At 43.8% G+C, this 21947-nt stretch overlaps 1 protein-coding gene across 1 annotated transcript in view; it reads left to right on the top strand.

The window, feature by feature from the left end:
• The window catches only part of FBXW8 (F-box and WD repeat domain containing 8), a 112945-nt gene that overhangs the window by 74171 nt on the left and 16827 nt on the right, over window positions 1-21947 (top strand). Inside the window, exon 8 of the mRNA XM_046638852.1 lies at window positions 17405-17532. Within this exon, the coding sequence (XP_046494808.1) occupies window positions 17405-17532 (128 nt within the window). The remainder of the gene's footprint in view (window positions 1-17404; window positions 17533-21947) is intronic.

Here is a 21947-nt window from a genome sequence, read left to right on the forward strand (position 1 = left end):
TCTTTGCACGATGACTAAGTTTTATCACTACCTAGTATTTTACTATCCTGACCGTAGGCCAAGTACTTAGTCTTAAAGCTGATTTATAGAACTCTTTCTCTTCCAGTGAAGTCAGGGAAGGCAGGGACAGAGTTCTGTTTTGATTTTTCCTCTGGTGTGCCTGCGATTGACCCTGCTGGCAGTTGGTGTAGTCCCTGGGAGGGAGCTTCTCTGAGCCAGCAGCTCCTCTGACGACGGCCTTCTCCTGAGAGAGGTGATTTTTCCCTCTTGTTCCCCTAAGTGGCGTCACCTGTAAGGTGACATCTTTATCTGGGTGTGCACTGGTTTTGCAGCTTAAATAAGTGCTCAAAGAATTGAAGCACCCTGATCGCAGTTTTATCTTTGTCATCCAGGAAGGTAGATGAAGCAGTAGAAAATGCGTGTGGCTCATTGTCCTCTGTGAGAAGGGACTCCCTGTGTGCTCAGGTTGGCCTGTTTTGTCAGAGCACGTTGGGCACGTCTTAGCTGGAAAGTGTGTATTGACGTGACTCCTGTGTTTCGCCTTCCCGGGAAGCAGGGGAGGAGGACAGCAGTTGGTTTCCCAAGGCGCTTTCCTTCCGCTGCTTTTGAAGATGCTTTCTTTTCCGATCTCTGGTGAGCTCATTTGTTAAGAGAAGAGAGACTGCTTTCTAATTTTCCATCCATCATGCATTCAAGTTTTTGTTATCTCATTTATTTCTCGAGCTCTCAGTGGAGTGAAGTGATAGTTACATTTAGTACTAGCCTGGTTTAAGTTTGTCATATTTTTAGTAAAGTTTTCATTTGGCAGGTCTTACTTCTCTGTGACTCCTCTGAGTGGATTTATTTCTATGGTGATACAATCATGGTGGATGTATTTGAGAAGCAAGTTAAACAGATAGTTTAGCACAAAATTAGACTGGGGGCATCCTTGAGACATTGATGTAAGGAGGCACTTTTTTGGATGCCTCTCAAAATTTCCAACCCAATTTAAAGTATTAATTGTTAGAATCAGCTGATTAATACATTAATTTTGTGAAAATTTATTTTTAAAAGTTTATAGTCCCTCGAATAACTTGTTACCCAGTATTTTTCACTGGTGTTTTACAATTAAGAATGGAAGTCAGTTTGTTACAGGAATGGGTTTAAGTATCTCTTTGAAATCTGACAGTAGCGTTTAGTCATCCAAATATTTTGTGAGTACTCCACCACATCCTCAAACACTCGTGTGGGTGGGCGGCTGGTGGTTGTTAGTCACGCTGGGAATAACTTTGCATTGAGATGTTTCTCCAACAGAATGCCACCCCCTCGAACGTGAGGGAAGCCAAGCTTTATCCATGAAGCTTTCCTTATTTTGCAGAGGCAGAACTTCCCATCTAATTTTGTTTAATGGATTTTCCCCTTCCTCTGGAAAAACCTGTGTTCTTAAGAAGTGTAATTGTCAGGTAACATTTGCGTGAACTAAGCGATGTCACGGATGGCGCTGTGAGATTTTAGTCTCATCCTGCTATGCTCTAATGTAATGTCATAATTCTCAAATGGTCTCCTGTGCGGGCTCAGTGTCGCTGTGCTTGTCAGGACCGTGTTTTGGCTTTATCTGTGATCGGCCTGGCCACATGTGTCCCAGCACTTTTTATTAGGTTGGTGTGAGACTATTAGCAGTGGAGTTTGCCTGGAGCTATATACACATGGGGCCTTGAGTCTGTGCCTCTGGCCTGTATATCTAGGATTCAGATAAAGGCTTTATGAGAACAGAGAGTTTGGTTTATTTTTGTTTGTACCTGATACAGAACTGGGGTTTAGCTATAGTCCATTATTAATCAACTGTGATAAAAGCAGACAGTGAAGTCCAAATGTTGATACAGAATTTTAGTCCCCAACCTGTAGAAGTATTCCAGAGGGGTTATTTTTGTTTAGTTGGAGAATATCCTTATACCATATGATGATCCCATTAGCATTTTATAAGCACCACAGCTGTCTGATCATCGAGTATTAATGGTTCAGATTCATCCATTCACATATCTACTAGCCAGCCCATCATGTGTTCATCACAGATAGTTAAGAGCACCAGTTTTGTTCCTGACATTGGAGTGTTAAAATAATGTTATGCACAGATTTCAACACACTGGTACTTGTCAAGTAACCTATATCCACTAATAAATATAATTTTCTAAGGAAGTGAAGCCGAGTAACTTAGCAAAAATCTGTCTATTTAATCTTAAGAAAAGGCTTGTGACTACAGCTGGTTGACTCATTTCCAGCTCAGGCAGACAGGATCAGAGAGAGCGTTAGTGTGCTGGTACATCTTGGTTTGTCTGTGGCACGGGGATTCCCAGACGTTTGGATTTCAGAGGCTAGAATTAAGAGCCACACTTGGGTTTGCCAACATTTTCTTTGGCCAAGTAAAGTCAGAGAAAAAAAAGGCTCTCATCCATTTTCACTCTTTCTTAAAAGATCAGATCTTTAAACATCTTAAAAAAATATTTTTTGACTAGGTAATGCATTCACCTGATTCAGAAATCAAAGATAAGAAAGGGAGAGTGTGCCGTAGGATGACTCCTTCCCACTCTTTTCGACCTGCCGCCCACTTTCTTTCCCTGGAGCCAAATCAGTGTTCCCAGCTTCTCGTGCGTCCTTCCGGAGATATTGTATGCATATATAGGCAGACTGCCCATACATGCCCTCAATCCCCTCTTTTTAAAAAATATAAATGGTGAAATGCTGTATTATTCTGTACCTTGCTTTTTCCTGCAGCAAAATCTCTTGGAGATCGTTTCATCATTTCTTTTGACATAACGAAGAACTTGCTGGTGTGTTTTTGTTTGTGCTGCTTTGATATTGCACCTTATGGATACACCCAAGTTAATTGGGCTAGCCCCCTACTGATGGATGTTAGTTAGATTGCTCTCAGTCTTTTGCTATTTCGGACAACACTTGGTCCACATAGATCTATTTGTAGGATCAGTTCCTCAAAGTAACTTGCTGGGTCAGAGGGGTCCGTGCCTTTAACACGTTGGTAGATTTTGCCCTCTCTGTAAGGTCTTCCTTGTGAAGTGGTGGATGGCCCTGCATCCCATTTTCCTAGCAGGTCCTTGACATCTTTTCTCTCATAGGCCTTAGAGACAGATGACAACAAGATGAGGCCAGAAGGAATAAACAGAGATCTATCTGGTCCTGCCCTTCATTTCAATTATTTTGTAACTCTCTGCTTTTAGGATAGATGACTTCATCTAGAATCACATGGCTTCACCTAGAATCGGTGCAGTGGGACTGACAGCCCTGTCAGACCACAGTTAGGGTGGAAAGAGCTGCTACGCGCACTGATATGTGCCTCTTCTTGCTTTGGTACCCTTTGAGGGAGAATCCATGGTTCTTTGAAGACAGTGAGCTGACCTGCCTCTTTTCTGGAAACTGAGAAGGGTTGGACGTGTGACTTTGGGGTGCCTGTCCAGCACCAACGTTCCTCGATTCTTTGATGATGTGATTGAACTCCTCCCTTTACCTGCAGAGTCCTGATGAGCTGATCCCCCTGGAGGCTGCTGGGTAGCCGAGGGCTTCCAAAATGGGTTGAAGAATCCATTGCTCTACTGTTACTGCTCTAACGGGTTCTCCTAAGGGCCCTGCTGATTGCTGACAGAAGTGATTGGGCAGGAAATTGTTGAGTACTTTTTCATCAATCCCTGTGTCTCGCTGGACAAGGGGTATTTGATGAGAAGGGCTGCTTGAAGGTCCTTTACTTTTGGATGAAAATGGATTCTTGAGTTTTGATGTTGCATTCTGGGGTTTTCAGACTTCGTAAAGGTAGCCATTGCCAAGTGGCACATGATTGTAAAAGAAAACAAATGTAGTAGCAGTTACTCTGGCCCCGTCTCTTCATCGTGCTGCAGTGCAAAAATCAGTGGCAACTCTGTTCATGTAGCCCTCTGTGCCCAAACATCCCTTTACCATTTGTTTTTATGTCTCATATTTCCTGAATCTGTCAAAAATACTTCCATCCATGAAAATGTATTTATGATACCATATCATCTTTATTAATTCTTTTGCTGCCTGAATTACATTTTGCTCTCAGAGGTGGAGGGTTAGAAGATAGAATTGCCTCATTGAAGCGCATTATGAATTGCCTCATTGAAGCGCATTATGTTGACGATGAGTCTCACGCCTCATGAAGGGAGAGAGACCCACTTAGGGCTCTTAGTATCGTTCCATGTATTCGGACGTATTTCCTAATTTAGTTCTGAAGTACTTGGCATTCGATGGCAGGTTGTATTAGGGAGCACGTGGCGTGCATCCTAATCAGAGAGCTGTGAGTGAAGTAATCCAGAAGGCTGGAATGTGTGTGACAAGGACGCTTGCTTGGCACTGCTGCCTCAGCTTACATCACACTGGAAAATGATTGCTAACGTCTCTTATGATAATCATTCCCTCTACACAGACGTGAAGAGACTCTGGATTGGTTGCTTGCATTCGTCCTGAGTTGAAATATCTGTCTGAGAGAGCCTTTGGAATGAAAAATGTAGTGCTCATGGATTCTGGCCACATTCTCCCATACCTGCACCAGAATAGGAGATCCATCTTCTCATTTGTTCAAGGTTCCATTCCAGAGGAGAATCAGAAACAGTATTTTACAAGCAGGATGAACAATTTAAAATTGAAAGTTCCCCAAGTAAATGTCTCATTTCCTTTTCACTTTCACCTTAAACCTTGTTAATTTTTTATATTTACTTTCTTCTTGGAAAAGTTGAGGAAAATAGCTTCTGGAGACCAGTTTTCTGGGTTTCATTGAGTGATGTTGACTACCAAAAGGAACCGTTTTTGTTGCTAAGGTTCTGTCATTGTTAATGACTACATATTGAAAACAATACTATATGCTAGATTTCTGATTGCACTGGCAACAGAGGTGAACCAAACATGACACCTGCCTCGGGGTTTATAGCTGGTGGTCCTTAACAATAACTTAGCAACATAAAGGTGGTTTTCTCCATGTTGAGATGGACACAAGGTCATAGGGAGACCTTCATAGTGAATTCCAGAGTAGTGAAAAATTGTACAAATAAATAGATGAGGATTAAACATTCAAATGTGTTTTTACATATTTTAGTGTTGATGATATCAGTAATTGATATAATTGTTAGTGTATTCTTCATAGTGAATAATAATAAATGAAATTCTCCTCACATGTGAAAACCCTGAAGCACCTCCATAGAGCCCTAGGGTTTCTCAAGACGGAGCAGAAGACCTCTGACTTAGAGACCTTTGAGGACCCGAGCACCTCTGATGTTCTGTATAGCATGGTGGGTGATTCTGCGAAAAGTATTTTTTGGGATGCTGCTGCTGCTTATGGAAGCTAAGAATGCTTTAGGGTTTCTAGCCATCCTGAGCCACTCCTAGGAGGGAGTGAAGAAGTTAGAGAAAGTAAATACAGGGAAAAGTCAAGGTGGTGGTATAACCACTGGGGACTGAGCACAGGTTTTGGAGTCAGATAAGCCTTAGACAAGTTACTCACATGCCTCAGGTGTCACATTTGGAAACGGGACGGTACCTGGGAAAGGTAGGTAATGTGCTTTGCACATGGCTGGCGCTCAGTCCTTTTGGGTTCCTCCTTCACTTGCCCATCCCCACCAGCATTGGGATCAGGTTGCAGTTCATCAGGAGAACCTGGGCAAGGGGCAGTCCAGGCGGAGGTCCAGAGGAGGCGGTTTCCAGGGGGACCAGAAAGCAGCGCTGGGATGATCCAGGCTGGCTGGAGCACAGGGGCCGTGAGCTAGTGTGGGAGCTGTGCTAAAGCCATACTTGTAGTGATAGTAGTCTGTGGTTCTCCACAAAATTCATTTTCCTAAGAATTGTTTTGGAAGAATGCATTTCGAATAGAAAGGGGCGGGTCAGTGTAGCTTCTTGCAGAACTGATGCAGTAAATTGATGTGAGTGCTGAGTCACTTGGTATAAAAGCCTTTGAGATGTAAAGCCGTATTGCAGAGGGTTGGCACTGTCTTAAATACGTTTTGTCTTCACCCACACTTTTGCAGAGTTTTTGTCTGCCACTGACATTTGTATCATTTTCTAATTTTCAAATCATTGATTAGTAGTTTTGAATCTCTGAGCAAGTTTCCAAGACCATTACACTGAAGTCTATGATGATCATTGCCTTTTTTTTCTTTTTTTTCTCTTTTGTTTTCTCTTTTGTTTATCTTTTGTATTAAGCTTAGAATTTTATTTAGGGCCTAATTTTTCTAATGGCTTTCCTGCTTATTTCTGTGGACTTTCCATGCAGTTCACCATTCCATATTGTTGGGAGTGTGTGAGCTTGGAGTTGATCTGATTTCACCTCATGGGTAAGGTATGGCGTTGGTTCCTTCGTGTCAGATGAGTCTCTGAGGAAATTCGGCCCAAGCAGCAGCTAGTTCTCTTAAGGTTAAAAATCAGCTTCTGTTTCAGTTAATGAAGGTTGGGGGACCCATTGAAAATGTTTGCCTTTGCTCTGCAAGTAGAAGCAGCAGCACTGTAGACTCGGCTGCACGCTCTCGGTGTGTGTCCACACATCCAGACCCTGGAGACTGCTGGTGTTGCTTTAGGGGAGGGCAGGAGAAAGAGGGCGCACAGAAAATGGTCTGTGTGAATTGGGATTTCAGAACATTTAAGACATTTTACTGTTTTCAGATACACATAGCAGTTTAAACTAGACTAACAAAATATTACAAATTAGAGAACTTTTGCTTTTTACTCAGTACATAGATGAATATGATTTATTAATTTTACTCAGCCCTGCAGTCTTCTATAAGGCACTGTGTTAGAGAGTGGATTTATGATTAACTTACCAACTATTGAGTTGCAGATGGATGCAAAGTTTCTCCCGCTGTGGTGTTAATTTCCAGGGTGAGTCTGGTTTTGTAGACAGGCAAAGGAGAGCTCCACCTCATTCTGCGTTTGAGCGCTCGCATTCCAAATCAGGGGACTCTGGGAGGAGTGATGAGGTTTGCAGTGTGTTAAGTCGAGGCCAGGAACCCTCGGAAGAAAGCAGCTCTGCTGTGGCTGGGATTCCAGCCCCAGCTCACCTCTCCTGCTCCAGAGCGGTCCATTGACATGGGACCAACTGACTCGACCCAGACCAAATTCAATACCCAGATTTCTTTGGATCTGTCTAGTTTAGGACCTCTGGCCCAGGCTCCACCTGTTCCCTTGGGTGACCTCTTTGCACTGTGGTGTTTCCTTAGGATGTGAACTCTTATCTCATGTTCATAATAAGTTTTAAAATGTATGATGGAAATAATTCCTCCCCAGCCCCCCTGCCTCACTTTCCCCTGCCCTTTCCCCACCTTTGTGCTGTTGTACCACCCATCGGTGCCTCTCCTCATGGTCTCTTTCAGGTTTTGTCAGAGCGATGGCTGCATGCTGAGGACTGTGGGTGAGGCCCTGGTGCCCGCCTTCTGCCTGGCCTTCAAGACCGGGGGCGTCAGGCTCCTGCTCTCCATCCTGCACTTCCAAAGTGAGCCCCTCGCTCCAGCCAAGCTGGCGCAGTCCCGAATGTGCCACGTTTATTCCTGACTAGCAAGAGCATTCGCTCTTCCCCTTCTGTCTCTCCCTGGCCTGTCAGGAAAGGTCTGTGCAGAGTCCTAGTCATCAGAAGGAACCTTCCCAACTCTTCTGGCTCTCAGGGAACATGCTCCTTCTGTGATTCTTATAGTACACAGGGTCTGCATCTCCCTTTTTGATACTGTTACTGCCCAGCACTATTCTTAACCAGATTGGCATCAGTCGGAAGGCAGGAAATGAGCACTTATAGCTGAGTAACACTTCTTTACTGTTGAGATTCTTTTTTGGCTTGGGAGGCAGTGTAGGGTGTAGTGCAGGGTTCTCAAAAGCCAGGGGATAGCAGAAAAATATGGATCTCTGGACCCCACCCCCAAGGCTTCAGATTCAGTAAGTCTAGGGCAGGGCCTGAGGATCTGCCTGTCTTATGAGTGCCCAAGGCTGCTAGTCCACACTTGGAGCACCCTGGGGGGAAGTTTACAGAGCATGGGCTTGGAAGTCCATCCGTGGGTTTGAATCCTTGTTCCAGACCTTCGTAACTGTCTGAGTGGTTTGACCTCTGCACCTTCCTTTCCTCATATGTAAAGTGAATAAAATCATGATACCCACCTTAGGGAATCATGGGGATCAGGTGAGAGAATCATCACAGTGGTATTTTGCACATAAGAGAACACCATAAATATTAGCCACTATGAATAACCATTCTTGCCAGGAACCAGGAAAAGGCATTGTAATGTAGAGGCAAACATCGACACAGGAATGATAATAGCCAGGCTCTGCCTAGTGCTTCTGCAGCTGCTGTTGGAATTTGGGGCAAGTTACTTAAAATTATTTAAGCCCTAGTTTCTTTGTGCATAAAATTTGTAGAATTTGTCTGTCTTCTTCTTAGTGCTTGTGAAAATCAAATGGAATGATATCCTGAAGGGATTTGTGTGAAAGGCATATCATGATCATTAACAACAGCTCTCAACAGTATCTCTAGTGTTCTTTATGTGCAGACATGCTAAGCATCCCTGTGCTGGTACAGTTGTGTGCCGGAGAGTGTTGTTAAAGTTCCTTGTGCCCTCCAGGGTGTGAGGGGGGCAGCTGCGGGGGACGGTCTGCCCTACACCAAAGGCCCTGACTCTTCACTGCAATTTTCCACTCTCCTCCATCGGCTGTCATTTGTTTCAGTCATCTGATTTTAGCAACATTCTGCCTTGTCCAGTATAACTTGGGACCAGACTAGAAGTTGCCAGGCTAGTGAAGGGAAAATGGATAACCAAGCCAGTGTAATATCCTGAGTTATATGTACGGTGTTAAGGAAGTCTCTAGGCTTACAGAGATATTCACGTTACCATCATCTCACTTGTAATCTTCCCACTTGAAAAATAGTGTCCAAGTTACCTTTAATTTTAAAGAGTTCATTTCATGGTTTGCAGCCTGTCTTCCTCCCTATATAAAATAGATTTAATAACAACTTTCTTTCTCATGGGGACTGTGATTAGTTACATGTGGTTAATATTTGTGAAGTGCTTTGAAACTGTCCATACTCTTCATTATGGTGAGGCCTGTTGGGAGCATAAAAGGAGGATGTGAGGATTTTCGGCTTTCAGTTGAACATTTGCATAATAATTATAACCTCTTCGTTGGAGTAAATGCTGTGACAATGAACGTTTCCCATTCATTTCATGTCCCCCTTAACCAGTTCTTTGTAGTTGTATCTCTTTTCCTCATTCTAACACTAAGACAGAGATTGTCTAAAGAGATCCCCGAAGCAAAATGGAGAGCACATTCTGCGTCCTCCACAGAGCAGAGCTGCCCTCCTTATTCCTTGCAGCTCCATGGCTGTGCGGGGGAGAGATTTGGATGGTGTCTGCCTGCATTTGCACCCGAGCGTACTCCTGCTCTCTGGGTCTTTTCAGGCTTAGGTCACAATAGGTGTTGGTTTGGCCTCGCTCTGGTCCTTTGTAGACATCTGCCCACATCACAAAGCCCCACGTTTGGCACAGTCTGTGGTGATTGGCAGTGCCTTCCCGGGCAGAGTCCAGTCCTGGAACAGCGGGGGTTGCAGGTGCATTGGCACGTGATGGTGGGGAGCGCACACGGGCCTTGCCTACCCAGTGCCTGGCGACGCTCAGCAACACCGTCCCATCCCTGAAATATCTGGGCCTCGTGGGCTTGTCACTCCAATTAAAACTTAAACATGAAAGCAGCCCAGGCTGCTTCTCCCTTTGTTCTGCATTGGAGTTTGGACTGTGCCAGAAGCATGTCATGGAAACTGCTGAGGGGGTGCTACGTTTCAGGGATCTGTGCTTGTGTCAGGGGTCCATTTCTTCAAGCTTTACATCTTGCTGGTTGCTGCTGCTAAGTGTACCTGAGAGGCAAGTTTTTGTTTGCCAACAGAAAGTCACCTTTGGGATGGTGGTGAAAGTCATTTTCCACATGTTCACAGTTACGCCTGTTACCAAGCCTCACGCTCTGACTTATCTCTGGCAAGGACTTACAAAATAGTCTCTCTGGCTGATTGTCAAAAATTACATCATATCGGAGTAAACTGCTTTTAAATCAGACATCCATTATTCATGTATATTAACTGCTTTTTTATTTTTTTATTGGCTATTTTGTGTATGATTTACTCTTTTCTCGCTAGCTCCCCCTCCCTCCCCAATTGTCTGTCTTTCTCCTCGTTTTTTTAAATCTTAGCTCATCTGTGAATTTATGGAGGCTGTTCGCTTAGCTTTGTATGTGAACATCGATATGCAGACTCTGCATTTTGTGTAGTGAAATTTTAGTTCACATTTTCATGGTCACATTTATGTTCGTCAGAATAGCAACTTGGGTCATTTCCACGAGTAAATCCTACCCCAAAGACTGAGAGGTCTTTTTCTTTTGTGTCTTTTATTTCTAAAAAATGAGCATGGCTAGTCTTGTACTTCAAGATCTGTACTGAATGAAACTGTACCTCCCACCTATGAAACAGCTAGCGAGGTTGCTGTTGGTGCAACACAAATTGACTTAATGTATTCATTTGTATGCGTGGAACATATCTATACTGTAAGGCCGGTGTGTCGTTCCCGTGTAATCGATAGATACAGGCAGAGATGTGTAGCATTTATTCATTCTTTCATCAAATACATACTGAGTCCCTCCTATGCCAGACTGGGTACAGGTAATCAAGGAAGCCTCTGTTCACTCCAGACCCTAATGCTGCGCATCTGGCATCTTTGTGGGCATGATACATTGCCCTGATTCAGGGCACTTGACTGTTTGGAACAAGAAGGACTAGATACCATTTTCTCTATGTATTTAACCCCAAATCAGCATCGTTGTTGCTGTGTATAGTCAATTTTGTGTCCTTTTGTGCACATTTACCTGCATCTTCCTCTCTTCCTTCCAGCATCTCAGGCTTTTTTTTCTGGAATGATTTTCCGTCATGTAAAAGTATAATTTTTAGAAGTTCTGTTAGTGAGGATCTCTTAGCCACAAGTGTTCACTGTGTTTTTATCCAAAAACCATCTTTATTTCCCCCTCATTCTGAGGTAGTCTTGCTGGTCCTTTGTATTTCTAGGTTGACAGTTACTTTCTCTGTGCCCTTTGCAGAGATGATTGGTTTTGACTTCCATCCATGCCACTGAGAAGTTGGCTATCACTCTGTCAGTCCCTCCTAGGACTCTCTCTTCTTTCGGCTGCCTTTAAGATCTTCTCCTTGTCTTTGGTTTTCTGTGCTTCACTCTTATGTCTCTCGGTGTGGCTTTAGTTGTATTTTCCTGTTGGGATCTTGTGCTTCCTTCCTTTCAGTTGTAGAAAATTCTCAACCATTGTCAAATTTTCCTCTCCCTCATTCTCTCTGTTCTTTCTGTCTGGACCTTAGGTTAGGTGTGTGTTAAACCAACTTTTCTCTCCTCTGTGCTGTTCGTGGCTCATTCATATTTTCCATTGCTGTCTATCTGTATTACATTCTGAATAATTTCTTCAAATCTGTCTTCCAGTTCACCAAATTCTCCCTTGGACTCAAATTACTTTAACTCATCTGTTGATGTTTTTAATTCCTAGAAATTCTCTGTTTTTCAAAGCTGCTTAATCAGTGTAGCTGCTTTTGACCCCTTACCCTCTTTTATTTCTGTCAACATTTTCAGCATGTGTATTTTATATTCTTTACCTGATAAATATCTGATGTCCTTGGAAGTCTAGTCTTCTGTTTGTTTTCTGCCTCTCACTTACGATGAGTTGTTTCCTTCTGTATTTGGGTTTTTTTTTCAATGTGAGCTCATATTTGGCTGATCTTGATTTGTAGATCACCTGAGGGGCCTGGCTTGAGAGCGTCTTCCTCCTGAGAAGATTCTGCCAGGTACCGGGAGGCGTGTTACCAACTTGAAAATGCTTTGATTACTAGGCATGGGGTTTTTGGCCTCACAGGTGGTCTAAGTCAAACTGGACCCTGTGCGAGGGCAGGTGTGTGATTGCAGACCCTGGGCAGACAGGTCCATCCTGAGCTGACCCTGAGGCCAGCGAGTTTCTGGGTCGGCTCTCTTCACCAGTGCACAGACTTTTTTCCTAGCTTGCTTTTCACTGAGTGTATATATAGCCATGTAAGGGCCCCAGCTTTATGCCAAGGTCTCAGTTCTGATGTTCCACTTGGTGCTGGCTGGAAACTTTGCCTCCTGTTTCCACAGTTCTCTGGGCCCCTGACCCTGGCAGAGCAGTGTCCCCAGAGCAGCCCCTGGCCTGAGGGCCACTTCCCTTCCTGGTTCTAGTGCTCTCTTCATTTTTGGCTCCTTGGAATTTCTCTGGTTTCTTAGGAGTTAGAACGTTTGAAGGAAGGTTTGTTCATAGACTGAATCTTCTCCAGCATTTTCAATGTTTGTGAACAGGAGGATTTTCCAGCCATTCTGGGCTGCTGTGTTGTCAAAGGTGGAACCTTAGGCCTGGATACAGTTTGGGGGGTTCTAGAATCTGGCTATTATGGAGAGAGATCTATGGGACCTCCTTCTGTTTTGAGTAGGATGAAGTGGTTCCCTTGTACAAGCCAGCAGCAAGATTAGACATCCAGAAATGGGGGAATGTGTTAAGCCAAAAAAGGGATATCTGAGTCTTTATTATGTGCCAGACTGGTAAGCTCTGGGTTTGCCAAATGTGTACCAGTCAGTCAGTCTACCTGCACTTTCTGAGCGCCCGGCACATACTGGGCCCTTAGTCACGGCTGCAGGAGTGAATGATAGCATTTCTGCCCCAAGGAACTTACAGTCTGAGGCTAGGACAGTGTTTTACAACATGGGGAGTGGCACTTGGTAACAGAGCCTCAGCTGACCTGCTGAAATCACAGTCTCTTGGTGACTCTCCTCCCCTCAGTGGTTGAGAACCACGGGTCTGGGAGAAAGTCAGAGGGAGCTACTGCACGGTTCACAGTTGTACCTTGGGAACACCAGATGAAGTGTGTAGACAGTGAACACCTTCAGCACTGAAAGGAGGGAGTGAACTCTCTGCTAAGAGCACAAAGAGAGCACAGTAAGCTTAACTGGGATGGAAGAGGAGAGAGCATAAGGATTATTTGCTTTATTCTCTAGAGTTCAGCTTCTTATCACGACTTTCCCCTGGCAGAAGGGCAAAATATATGTGTAGTGATAGAGGGTGGGTCATTAGGGATCAGAAAAGGAAGTAGATAGACTTTGTCGTCTCCAAGAATTTCAAGCAAATCTTCCTCCCATGCCTTTTATCTTTTACTCTGCCTCAGTCTACCACAGCATCTCCTAACTTTTGCTCTCTTTGTCACTTCTCTTTTTAAAATGGTGACAGATCATCTCTAATCCGCAGCGCCTCTTTCAATCCTCTAGTCTTGTGGGGAAGCCTGCGGCCACTCCTCACCCCTTGGAGAGGCGGTGCTGGGGTTCTGAGGAGGTGAGCCAGCTGCTCGGGTTGACCTTGGTGGTGGTGTGATGCCTTTGGCAGAAATCGGAGCATGAAGACTCACTGTTTGGGTAAACTTCATCAAAGGACACACAAAGGGAGTTCCTCGCCTCGTCCGGCAGTACATGACCAAAAGCCCGGGTTGCAACGCTCTGTAATCTCTTCATAGTGAGTTCTGTATGCATGTGGTTCCTATTTACTTATGAGGGTAATATCAGTTCCAGGTTTAGAAAACGTTTGCAGTGCCAAATCCAGTTCTCCCTGAGTGAAGGAGGAAGTCGGCCTGCCTTGCACTCCCTCCACTGCAGGGACAGTAGCCTTTTCTCAGCTCTTTCCTTCGTGGTTTGGTTGGAAAGCCAGTCCTGGAAACACTAAATGGTCCAGCCACACCTGGGAGGTGCAGGGCCTGCCTGCACCAGGGCACTTGCTGATGCTTCCCAGATTTTGGGCTGTGCCACTGCCCGCTTCCTGACTACACTGCGGCCCCTGCCGTTACACCACTCGCTGCTGGGACGCGGCTCTAAGGTGGGTCTCCTCAGAGAGGCGAGTACCATGTACGGAGGAACAGGACAGCTGGTGGCCGTGCACCAGCTGGCGAAGAGGTGGAGTGTTTGAGCTGGCAGCAGGCTGCACTTCTGCACATCACCCGCCATCCCTGTTCATCCCAGTGCCTGCTGCAGGCAAGATGAGGAATGCGTATTTGACTGACTGTTGAATACATTATAGCATTATTTATTTTGTCTAAAAAATTAGAAACGACCCGAATATCCATCAATATGGAATTATATATCCATAGAAAAACTCTATGTAGCCATTAGAAAAAACAAGATCTATCTATGGTGACTAACAAGGAAAGCACTCTCATGTTATTTCATAGAAAAAACAAGTTCTAGAACAATAATCCCATTCAGAGCAAAGGAAAATTTTATACACACGCACACATACAGAGAGAAACAGACCAAACAGACTTGTCTAGAAGTCGTCCAGCAGTATATGCCCCAGCTGTTCAAGTGGTCATTTCAGAGAGAGTTATACACAAGGCTACCACTTTTTGTTATGTAATTATGTTAGAATTTGTGGCAAGATGTATTATGTTTGAAATTAGAAAAAAGATTTTTTTAGAAATAGATTTCAGAGAAATCTGAATAATCAACCAAATTGAAAGTTAAAGTTCTAAGACTAGGATTTATGGAAATACTTTAAGATCTGTAAGAAGGAAAAACCGAGAACTTTCTGCAAAAGTTCTTTTTAAAGACAATGCTTGCTTCGACCTACTGCCCCTCTAGACCTACCTGGAAGCCAGAAAGAAAGGATAGCCACCCCGTGTACTGTGACTACATGCTGCGTCTCCTGTAGTGATCTTTGCAAAATATCCACCAGTCTTAACATGGTTTAGCCATTTTAGATGATTCTTAAGGAAACATCTGACTCCTATAAAAATTTTCCCTGTAGTCACTATTTAAGGTCTTTTGTAACATACGTGTGGTACTTAAAAGAAAAAATCACAGCAACATCTATTGATTTGGCAGTCACATTAGTGCAGAACATTCTCTCCAAGATTTTAGCTATGGGTAGTTTTTTCCTTCTTTGCAGCCTATCCATACATCTCTGAGAGTGAGTCAAGTGGCCATGGGTTGAGACTCACCCAACTAGGGCAATAAAGAGAAAAATTAGTCTAATGCATGGTCTTAACAAGAGGGAGAGTGTGAGCATGAATAATTAATCTCACTAGTCTGTGGCAATCAGATAAAATGAAGTCCCATTTGCTCAACCTTATTAAAAGAGAGAGAGTGCGGGAGGGAGGGAGGAATGGTAAAGGTCGTTAAGGGACTTGTAATGTGGAAAGACTCGCCTTTGAGCTGGGTAATGTGTTTTCTAATCTCTGTGGTCTTTAACTAAACGTAATGGTAAAGGTGCTCTTCAGATGGTTCTGATTCGTTGAATTATTAAACATTTTAGAAAATACTTGACTCTCGACTACTAACTCGATGTCTTTATGATGAATTTGAGAGTCTTTTTGGAGAGGGATTAGATCTCACTATATCCCTCAGAGATGATCCATCTCCTTGTCAATAAAGAACTTCTAGAAAAAGTGAAGACCTACGAACTGACTCAGTATCAGAGTTGAATTCTTCTGTTTACCTATGGACAGTTTACATTTTAAAGGCCTGCTCCTGCTATAGAAGTTGAAGTATTTTAAAAACGAGAAAATACTGAGTCCAAGAAACCTGTTGAAAGCTCTCTAGTGATACAGAAGTGCAAGATACTACTTTTATAATAGACCATGAGGTTGCTGTTATTACTTTTTTTTCTCCTTTCAGGAGCTGATTTTATGTACTTTTTAGGTTATTCACTGTAGATTGAAGACTTATTTCTATGCTCTTACTTGGAAGAGTAATCTTATTTTGGATATTTTAGAATGTTTGAAATTTTCTCAGTCAGAAACTTTAATTTTTAACTGCATGAAAGTAAAAATAAAATAGTGTTTATGGACTAAGACGCCATTTTTAAGTTTGAAATTGCCCTCTTTCCTTTCAGATGCTGTTGGCAATAGTTAATATTATAGTGTTGTTTTGACTGTTAGGAATTAACAAAGATTCACTCGTTAGAAAGGTGTGTTGACAATGAGATGGATGGTTTTTATGGCGGAAACAATTTACTAACTTCTCACTACTAAAATAAGAATCTGTAGGGGCCTTCCCCATGGCCCAGTGGTTGAGTTCATGCGCTTTGCTTCGGCGGCCCAGGTTTTCACCAGTTCGGATCCTGGACGCGGACATGGCACTGCTCATCAGGCCACACTGAGGCAGCGTCCCACGTGCCACAAATAGAAGGGCCCACAACTAAAATATGCAACTATGTACTGGGGGGATTTGGGGAGAAAAAGCAGAAAAAAGAAAAAATAAGATTGGCAACAGTTGTTAGCTCAGGTGCCAATCTTTAAGGAAAAAAAAAGAATCTGTATACTGATAAGTGATAAATGTATGGGTTAGCAAGAAAAAGAAAGCACGCCATTTTCATGCATGTGCTAAGTAAGAAAGGAGAATTTCTCTACAAAATACTGATATTGAGATTTTTGAGTTCAGTGATTAATTTTAACCACATGATCAACAAAATAGAATGCATACTCAGAAGTGTGTATGTGTTAATGAGGAGGCTTTTGAACTGAGAATTTTGGGGCAAGGACTGTGTCCTCAGTACCTACAACAGTAACTGACCCATAGCAAGCATTTAATGTTAATCGAATTAAGTTAAATTCAATTACTGAGATTTTTTTAGTAAGAGCCTTTTTTTCTTTTTGCTGGAGGGAAGGCACGGAAGTGTTGAGATGTAATGAATGTGTCATCTGGAGATCAAGGGCACCTTGTTTGCCTCCACAGCGTATGTACAGAGCTTCCTAAAGTTAGCGAGTGGAGAGGACTCAAGAGAGAAATGTTTGGGACTAAGACAGGGTGTTTGGTTTGTAGTTTCATCTGAAGGAATTGTCTGGTGGTACCTTTGCAAGCTTCCTCTCCTTGGGTGCTCATCCTGTTCTTTCTTTTACCTTCTATGGTCCAAATAACTAGGGGAATAAGAGAGAGAAGGCCTGCTGGCTCATCTGCTCGTTCCTGTCTCTCCTGAGCATCCCCATTAATTCTGGAGCAGAGCAGTCAGTGACCCTTCGGTAGTTGCCGTGCCTCTTTTCCTCTTAGAAAACTGGGATACCTAATTTCCCCATTCGGCATTTTTCTTTGTGCCCTATGAGTTTGTTTGCACCTTGACCTGAGAAACTCTTTGAATTTTTCTTTATGTTCTTTTGTACTTCCATTTGTCATTTTAATAGCCATATCCCTTTACTGTCATTACCTGGAGAAGGTCAGGGTGTTAAGCGGCAGAACACCTTCCTTAGCAGGAGCTGAGTTGTCGTGCTCATGCCCTGGACGGTGCTGAAGTGAGAAGTGTTGCGTTAGGTCTGCTGTATGTACTGTGCACCCATGTCTTTTTCTTCCTCCACCAGATCCTGGTGTACAGCCTGGAAGCAGAACGCTGCCTTTCGAAGCTGGGCAATGCACTTGGTGACTTCACTTGCGTCAACCTGCGGGACAGCCCTCCCAATCTCATGGTCAGTGGCAACATGGACAGGAGGTATGTCTGAGTACAAAGCAGCATTTTGTAGCCACAGCAGCTTCCGTTGAGGCCTTGCCCCTCAGCCTCCGCTGCGCTCACTCATCTCCTCTACTGCTCACACTCCTCAGTTCTCACTCTCCAGCTTTGCCCACCTGAGTTCAGCCCTGATCCCGTAAATACCGTCTCTGTGAACTTGGAGAACAAAGTCTTGTATTAGGTAATAGTTGGATAGAGCTGTGTCTCTGCCTCGTTTCTGAAACACCATGGGAAGGTTGTCTTTTAAGCCATTTGGTGGACGCAGTTGGTGGAAGGTCCAGTGAGACCACTCAGAATATCTGTTGTCCCCCTGCTGCAAAATTTGTTTGGCATTTAAAAGCTCACTTTCTAATATTAAAAACAATAACCTAAGGGATGAATCATGTTCAACAAAATAGGGTTGCCTGCCAAATGATGTCAAGAGTGTATTTCAGAACACTATGGCGTCCCTCTGGTGATGGGGGAAAAAAGAGACTTCATGTGAACAGATTCCAGTTTCTATTTAGCTGATTAGCAGTCTTCTCTTTAACGCACTGGCTTAGGGAGTCGGATTTTCCCCGTACAGGGTCCAGTGCCAGCCACGGACGCTCCAGGAGCCATCAGCGTGAAAGGATTAAAAGTGTTTGAAAAGACCCTCTGAGTCCAAATTTTAGGTTTTTTCCCTCCCTGCGCCCTCTCCCCCTGTTTTTTCCTTTTTCTTTCTTTCTTTCTTTTTTTGGCTGGTTATCTGCCGTGTCTGATCCAGTGCCCTGGAGAGAGGTAGCATGGCTGGAGGCCAGGGTCTGCGGCGCCCCCTCCCCCGGGCCCGGCCCTGGGCTGCAGGTGGCCGGCTGTTTGGTGGGGGGGTCAGATTGTGAGGCGGGTACTCCTTCTTGCCAAATCCCAGACCTCCGTGGCATCAGGGCAGCAGCTTGCAAAAATAATGATTTTGTCAAATAAGATTTCCAGCTCCTGACCTTCACCCCTCTACTGCCTCCTTCCTTTAGTGAGTACGCTTTATTGAAAGGAAATACTCGATCATTTTTTCTCAAGGTCTCCTAAAATGGCTGATATTTCCAGTGCTTGAGAATTGAACTCCCCAGTGTATGTCCAGGCAGTTTTTCTCTTTAAAACAACTAGGCTGATAAGTAGCCCCACATGTGGCACAGCAAATGCAACAAATCGGTTTGTAGTTTTACTTGCACATTTTCGTTTCTAGACTGAGCTGTACAGAGCCTCCAAGCTTATGGGATAGGATCTCCCCACAGGGACCTAGCGGCTACTCGCTTTCCAGGAGAGCAAATGCAGAGGGCTTTTTGGGGCATCCAAATGGAAGAGTTTGGGATTGTAGGTTATGCTTCAGAGTTTGTTTACAGCATGAGCGTTTACGTGTTCAGCTATAGCTCGGTTCACAGGAAACCATGGTGTTCAAGAGAAGAGACCTCAGTTTTCTGCCTAACTTAGTTCGGTTAGCTCTGGAAGCACAGTTAAAGCCAGATTGTCATGACCACTGTCAGCCGAACATCGTACCGTCAGTTAGAAGAGCTCTATAGCCAGTAAAGCTGACTTTTTCCTCTGGAGCGGGGCTGCCTGCTTCCATCCCCTTTGCTGGAAGAGGAGCTAAATTCTCAGTGTAAGAGGGCTCTCTGGTCATTTTGAAGTCTAGATTTAACCATGTTAAGTCCATTTTATTAGTAAACTAATGTTATGTTTTTTTAAACCCTCTGTCTCAATGGATGAAAAGAAGAGACTAGTGACTTGGAGTTGGGGAGGGGCTATCCAAAGTGGCCTTTGATCAGGGCACTCCTCGATCTGTGTGCTGGCCGTTTGACCACTGCTGGTATGTCAGGGGCTCGCCGTCACATAGAAGATTGTTGCTTATGAATCAGAATAGCAGTGTTAGCAATATGAATTTGAAACACAGGGGTTAAATTGTATCTCTGGAAAAGGAAGGAATGAGGAATCTAGACTTTTAAATGTAGCAGAGGGGGAGTCTGGTGGTTTTTCCCTAAAGGCCTTAATAGCTCTGAGTAGGATCTTGTTCGAGATGCACACCCAAGCTCGTACAGCTTACGTTTTATTTCAAAAGTGGGAGTAAGGGGCCAAATACTATGAAGGGAATTATGTCCTTGGCTGTCACTTAATGGCTGATGCAATTAAGAAACCCTGGAACTTCCTTTTTTTATTTAAAAGCCTGGATTTCCACTACATTCTCTTAGTACTTTATAAATAATTTGAGAATTAAATGGACTCTAAAGATAAATAAAAATGTGCAAGGTTAAGACAAAAATAAAGTAAATTTTTATTGAAGTAAGGAAATCAGTTTGAGTTAGTTTGCAAACATGGGTGGAATTTTGCAAGGAATTTTGTTGGGGGGGAGTGGGGGAAAATAGGCTGGAATTAAAAATGAAAAAATAGCTCACCTAGCCTGTCACCTTTTCCAGAAAAAACAGAGGATAAATAGAGTCTGATGAATATTAAGAGAATGATTAGGGTAGAGACCGAGTTATTGTTGGTTTGTGCTTTCCCTTGCTGGGCAGGAAGGGCTGTACAGTGCAGGGCGTGGGGTGGGGGTGGCGCTGCACAAGAGTTTAACACTAGATCAGTGAGTTTTTCTAAACGCGTGCTCTGTCTTTTCCCGTTGAACCAAGAAGAAATAGCAGCGAGTGGTTTCGGAGGGGGAGTGGTGTGCATCAGGGTAGGACTGGCTGCGTGCGTCTTCTCTCCTTGCCTCAGTACCTGCCCAGTGCTCGCTGAGTGCTCAGCACTATGCTCTGTCTTTATTTTAACATGCAGTTTTCTTTTCTTTCTTTCTTTTTACATTTTCATATATGTGAAATCAGGATGTGTCCTTTACAATGGCATCTTAAAATTAATTGGCAGCACTTTAAAATGTTACGTAAAGTAATGGTGCTTCTTACGATTAGTGGTGTTTTCAATTAAATGAAAGTATGTATTTGTTTAATGAAGGCAAAAACAAATAGCTTAGGAATTAGAACATTTAGCAGAAGCTTGAATGGGTTACGAAGAGAAAGTCTGCAGGAAATAGATCACTTTGTTTCTTCTTTAGTTTCACCTCTGTTTGGAGTTCACTGAGCATTTAGAATCTGTAAATTTATGTTTTCCACAAAATGTAGGAAGTTTTCGGCCATTATTTCTTCAAATATTTTTTCTGCACTAATCCCTTTCTCCTTTCCTTCTGGGACTCCGGTGATGTCAGTGTCAGACCCTTTGATATTGTTCCCCAGTCATTGAAGCTCTGATCATTTTCTTTCCTAATTGTTTCTGTTCTTCAAATTGCATAATTTCTGTTGAGCCCATCCAGTGAATTCTTCATTTCAGATTTTGTAATTTTTGGTTCAAAATTTCCATTGAGTTCTTTTTCATAGTTTCTGTTTCTCTGCTTAGAGTGTCATTCTTTGCTTATCATTTTATCTTTACCTCTTGAAATACAGTTACAATCGCTGCTTTAAAGTCGACGATAATTCCAAAAATCTGGGTTATTTTAGGGTTGATACCTGTTCATTGTTTTTTCCCTTGAGAATGGGTCAGATTTTCCTGTTTTTTGGGGGAGAGGGGGTAATGTCAAGTAATTTGGGGTCATATCCCACACATTTTGAATGTTACGGTGTGTCCACTTTGGGTCCCACTACACAGTCGTCTGGAGAACGTTGAGATTTTCTTTAAGCTGGCCGTCACCTGGTCAGGTTCCGACTGCAGTGCTGTCTTGCCTTCTGTGGGTGGTGATTCCAGTGTCAGGTCAACTTCCAGAGCCTTCGTTTGCTTCTCCAGCCCTGTCCTGCACACGGGCCACTCACAGGTTGGTCTGAGGTGGCAGCGGTTTCTTCCGTTTCACCTGTCTTCTCAGAGCCTTCGCTGTACTGCTTGTATCTGTCCTGCGCAGCTGAGACATGAGCCTGGGATCCGTGTGCAGTCATACACTGTATGATGGGCTCGCCTTTTCCAGTTTCCTCTTCTCTTCATCCCTATGCTTTCCAGCCTTCAGAGGCTCCTTTCCCTGGGCCTCTGACCTGAACATGGGTTTCTCTCAGAGTTTTACCTGCCTGCATCACTTCCACCGTGTGGCTCTGTGACTAGGGACCTCCTTTGGGGCAAAGGCACAGAGAAAGAGGGGGAAACCCCACAGAGACCCCCTGCACACATTCTTTGGGCAGGGACCCTTTCCTTGGTTCTTGAGGAAGATGGAGTTTCTGCTGAAGGTTCGCCCCGTCAAGTCCTGTACCACCACACAGCTCTGCTGTTGGAGCTCGCACTCAGGGCAAGTCTCTGGGGGGAGATGGGAAGCCTTGCCCCATGTGGCCTCTTCCTCCACAGCCCACCATGTTGAGTAACTCTCCAGAGTCCTCAGGTATTTGCTGTTGGTGTTTTGTGCAGAGGTTTTGGTTGTTGGCAGCAGA

Source organism: Equus quagga, chromosome 15 (assembly GCF_021613505.1).
Source record: "Equus quagga isolate Etosha38 chromosome 15, UCLA_HA_Equagga_1.0, whole genome shotgun sequence".
Classification (NCBI taxonomy): Eukaryota; Metazoa; Chordata; class Mammalia; order Perissodactyla; family Equidae; genus Equus; species Equus quagga.